Consider the following 3767-nt stretch of genomic DNA (forward strand, 5'->3'; position numbering starts at 1 on the left):
AGACGAATCTCCAAACGGGAGAACTTATCACCAAAGAAGCCGTATTTACCTCCACTACGGATGTTAATCTGGAGGCAACTGATCTTGATGAATTATACAACAGGTGGTCTGAAAGAATTTTGGAAAACATTGCGACATTTCAAAACAGCGGAAGCGGATGGGCATTCAAATCGATCGTAGACTTGAGCATTCACACAGTTAAATACAAACCGATGAGTGGTTCATCATACATTCCGACTCCAAAATATCTAGCCAAAAAGAAAGCGATCATCAATCCCAGAAATCATGACAACCAATGCTTCAAGTGGGCCGTCACCAGAGATAGACAGCCAGTTTACAAAAATGCGGAGCAAAAAGACAAAAAACTAAAAGCAAAATCCAAAGAGCTCAATTGGGAAGGCATCACCTTTCCAACCCCCTTAAAGATATTGACAAATTTGAGATGAATAATCCATCATTTTCCGTCAATGTCTTGGGATACGCCGAAAAAAATTCATCCAAGAGGTTGTACAAAAATGAAGTCTACCCGCTGAGAGTAGGTGCTAGCAATCGAAAACACGAAGTTAATCTTCTTTTAATTTCGGGCAAAAATAAGGATGGCCATGACACCCAACATTACTGCGTCATCAAGAGTATGAGCAGACTAATGGCGTCACAAGAGAGTAAAAATAGTCATGCTAGATATTATTGTATGCGATGTCTTACGTCCTACATCTCCAAACAAAAATTGGTGAAACATAAAGAGCTATGTCAAAATAATGAAACCGTGAAAATTGAAATGCCGGATCCAGAGAAGGATTCATCTCAGTATTTTAAACATCATTTCAAGTCTCAGAACGTATCCTTTGTCGTGTACGCCGATTTTGAATCCTTGACGGTGCCGATACAAACCTGCCAACCGGAAGTTTCTCAGAAGACGACGAAATACCAAAAGCACGAACCATCGGGCTTTTGCTACTACATCAAGTGTTTCGATGACTCGGTGTACACTCAAGAACCAGTGATCTTCACCAAGGAATCCGAGGACCAAGATGTGGCTCAGATTTTTGTGGAAACTCTAGAGCAAAACATCAAAGAGATCCATCAACAATTCAAGTTCCAAAAGGAGATGATCTTCGGGGAGCAAGAGCGAGAGATCTTCAAAAAATCCACCCACTGCCACATCTGTAAGGATCCACTGACTCCCAATGATAAAAAAAATTACAACGTCAGAGACCACTGTCACTATAAGGGAACCTTTAGAGGAGCTGCCCACAATCAGTGCAATCTTGCTTACAGGAAACCAAAGTTCTTTCCCGTGATTTTCCATAATCTAGCCGGATATGACGCTCATCTGTTCATCAAGAATCTTGGCAAGACCGAGGAGAGATCGACTGTATTCCTTCCAACGAAGAGAAGTACATCTCATTCACCAAGAAGATATTGGTTGACACCTTTACCAATAAGGAAGGAAAAGAAGTCGATGTCAAGCGTGATCTCAGATTTATCGACAGCTTCAAATTCATGGCTGCTGGACTTGGCAAACTCGTCGAAAATTTGGATGAGTTTTCTGAATTACCGAAATTTTATCAGGATGAACAACTTCAGCTGCTCTTGAGAAAAGGGTGTATCCGTACGATCACGTCAACTCTTTGGAAAAACTCCAGGAGACTAGTCTTCCACCCAAAGACACCTTCTACTCCAAACTCAACGAAGAACACATTTCCGATGAGGATTATGAACACGCTCAAAAGGTGTGGGATACTTTTGGAATGAAAACCATGAGGGAGTATCACGATCTGTATCACAAGTCGGACGTTCTCCTTTTAGCCGACGTGTTCGAAAATTTCAGAAAAACCAGTCTGGAAAACTACGAACTGGATCCTTGCTGGTACTACACGGCTCCCGGATTAACCTACGATGGCATGCTAAAAACGACGTCCAAACGTCTCGAACTCCTCACGGAATACGATAAGGCTTTGTTTTTTGAAAACGAAAATAGAGGTGGGGTTTCTACGATATCTACCAGATATGCCAAAGCCAACAACAAGTACATGGGTGCCGATTACGATCCGAGCGAGCCCACCAAGCACATCGTATACATCGACGCGAACAACCTATACGGATGGGCCATGAGTCAACCGCTTCCGGTCGGTAACTTCGAGTGGATGTCGTCAAAAGAGCTAGACAATTGGCGCGAAATCCCGTGCACTCTTGAAGTGGATTTGGAATATCCCAAAGAGCTGCACGACCTTCACAACGACTTTCCCCTAGCTCCAGAAAGACTGATCGTGAACGAAGTGGAAAAACTAATTCCGAATCTGAACGACAAGGAAAAGTACGTTATCCACCACGTGGCTCTGAAGCAGTGCTTGGAGCTTGGACTCAAACTGACCAAGGTTCACAGAGGGATAAAATACCGAGAGGAAGCCTTCATGAAATCATACATCGACAAGAATACCAGTCTTCGAACAAAAGCTGAATCGGAGTTTGAAAAGGATTTTTTCAAACTGATGAATAACGCGGTTTTTGGCAAAACTATGGAAAACACCAGAAATCGCGTCAATGTCCATCTCGTGAATTCGGAACACAAAGCCATCAAATTAGCCGCGAAACCCAACTACGAGCGAAACACAATCTTTGATGAAAATCTTATAGCGGTTCACATGAAGAAAATCAAACTGTACTTCAACAAGCCGATATATCTCGGAGCGAGCATCCTGGATATTGCAAAGACGAAGATGTACGACTTTCACTACAATTACATCAAGAAAAAGTACGGAAACAAAGCGAAGCTCTGTATGACAGATACCGACTCGCTACTTTATGAAATCGAGACCGAAGATTTTTACGAGGATATTGCACTAGACGTGGACCGCTACTTTGACACTTCCAACTACCCAGCTGATCATCCGTCGGGAATTCCGACTGGAAAGAACAAAAAAGTTCCCGGCATGTTCAAGGACGAAGCCGGAGGAAAGCAGATAGTGGAATTTGTTGGACTGAGAGCAAAGTTGTACTCTTTCAGAATGCACGAGGGAAACGAGGAAAAGAGATGTAAGGGTACGAAAAAATGTGTCGTCAAAAAGAAGATCACTTTTGATGACTACAAGAAATGTCTTTTTAGCGAGACTCCACAGATGAGAACCATGAACGTTATTCGAAGTTACAAACATGAAGTTTATACTGAAGAGGTTAACAAAGTCGCTCTCGACGCTAAAGACGACAAAAGACTTATACTAGATGATAAGGTTCACACTCACGCCTATGGACACTATGCTACATAAAAAAATAGTCTAAGAAAATAAAAACGCAAACAAAAATGTCAAAATGTCAGGTTGCATAGCCCAACATCCAATTTATAAGAATTACGGTGTCAAAGAAGATGGCACAGTGTTGAACTTGAAAACATTTCGAAGTCTCAAACCTCGACCAACTCATCATGGATATCATTTGGTAGCTGTTTATAAGAATGGCAAACAAAAAACGTCAGCGTACATAGGTTTGTTTACGAAAGTTTCAAAGGTGACATTCCACCTGAACTTCAGGTAGACCACATCGACAGTAACAAAATAAACAATTCTATCGATAATCTTCAGCTTCTTACGCCAGCGCAAAATATTCAGAAGGCACCAGTTGGAAAAAGGGGAGGAGGTCGGAAAGCAGAAATCCCGATTGTAGCTATTTGTATAGAAACCGGTGAGCGGGAAACATTTCCGAGTATGATGGCTGCAGCAAGAGAGCTTGACGTTCACGTTGGAAATATTTCAAAAATTGTCAGAAATCAG

At 41.9% G+C, this 3767-nt stretch overlaps 1 protein-coding gene across 1 annotated transcript; it reads left to right on the forward strand.

Annotated features, from left to right (window-relative positions):
• The first annotated feature begins 1760 nt into the window (after nt 1-1760).
• LOC140142558 (uncharacterized) lies at nt 1761-3266 on the forward strand. The gene has a single exon (XM_072164554.1). The coding sequence runs from the start codon at nt 1761-1763 to the stop codon at nt 3264-3266; it is 1506 nt and encodes a 501-aa protein (XP_072020655.1).
• Nucleotides 3267-3767: the final 501 nt, after the last annotated feature.

This window comes from Amphiura filiformis, chromosome 2, assembly GCF_039555335.1.
Source record: "Amphiura filiformis chromosome 2, Afil_fr2py, whole genome shotgun sequence".
Taxonomy (NCBI): Eukaryota; Metazoa; Echinodermata; class Ophiuroidea; order Amphilepidida; family Amphiuridae; genus Amphiura; species Amphiura filiformis.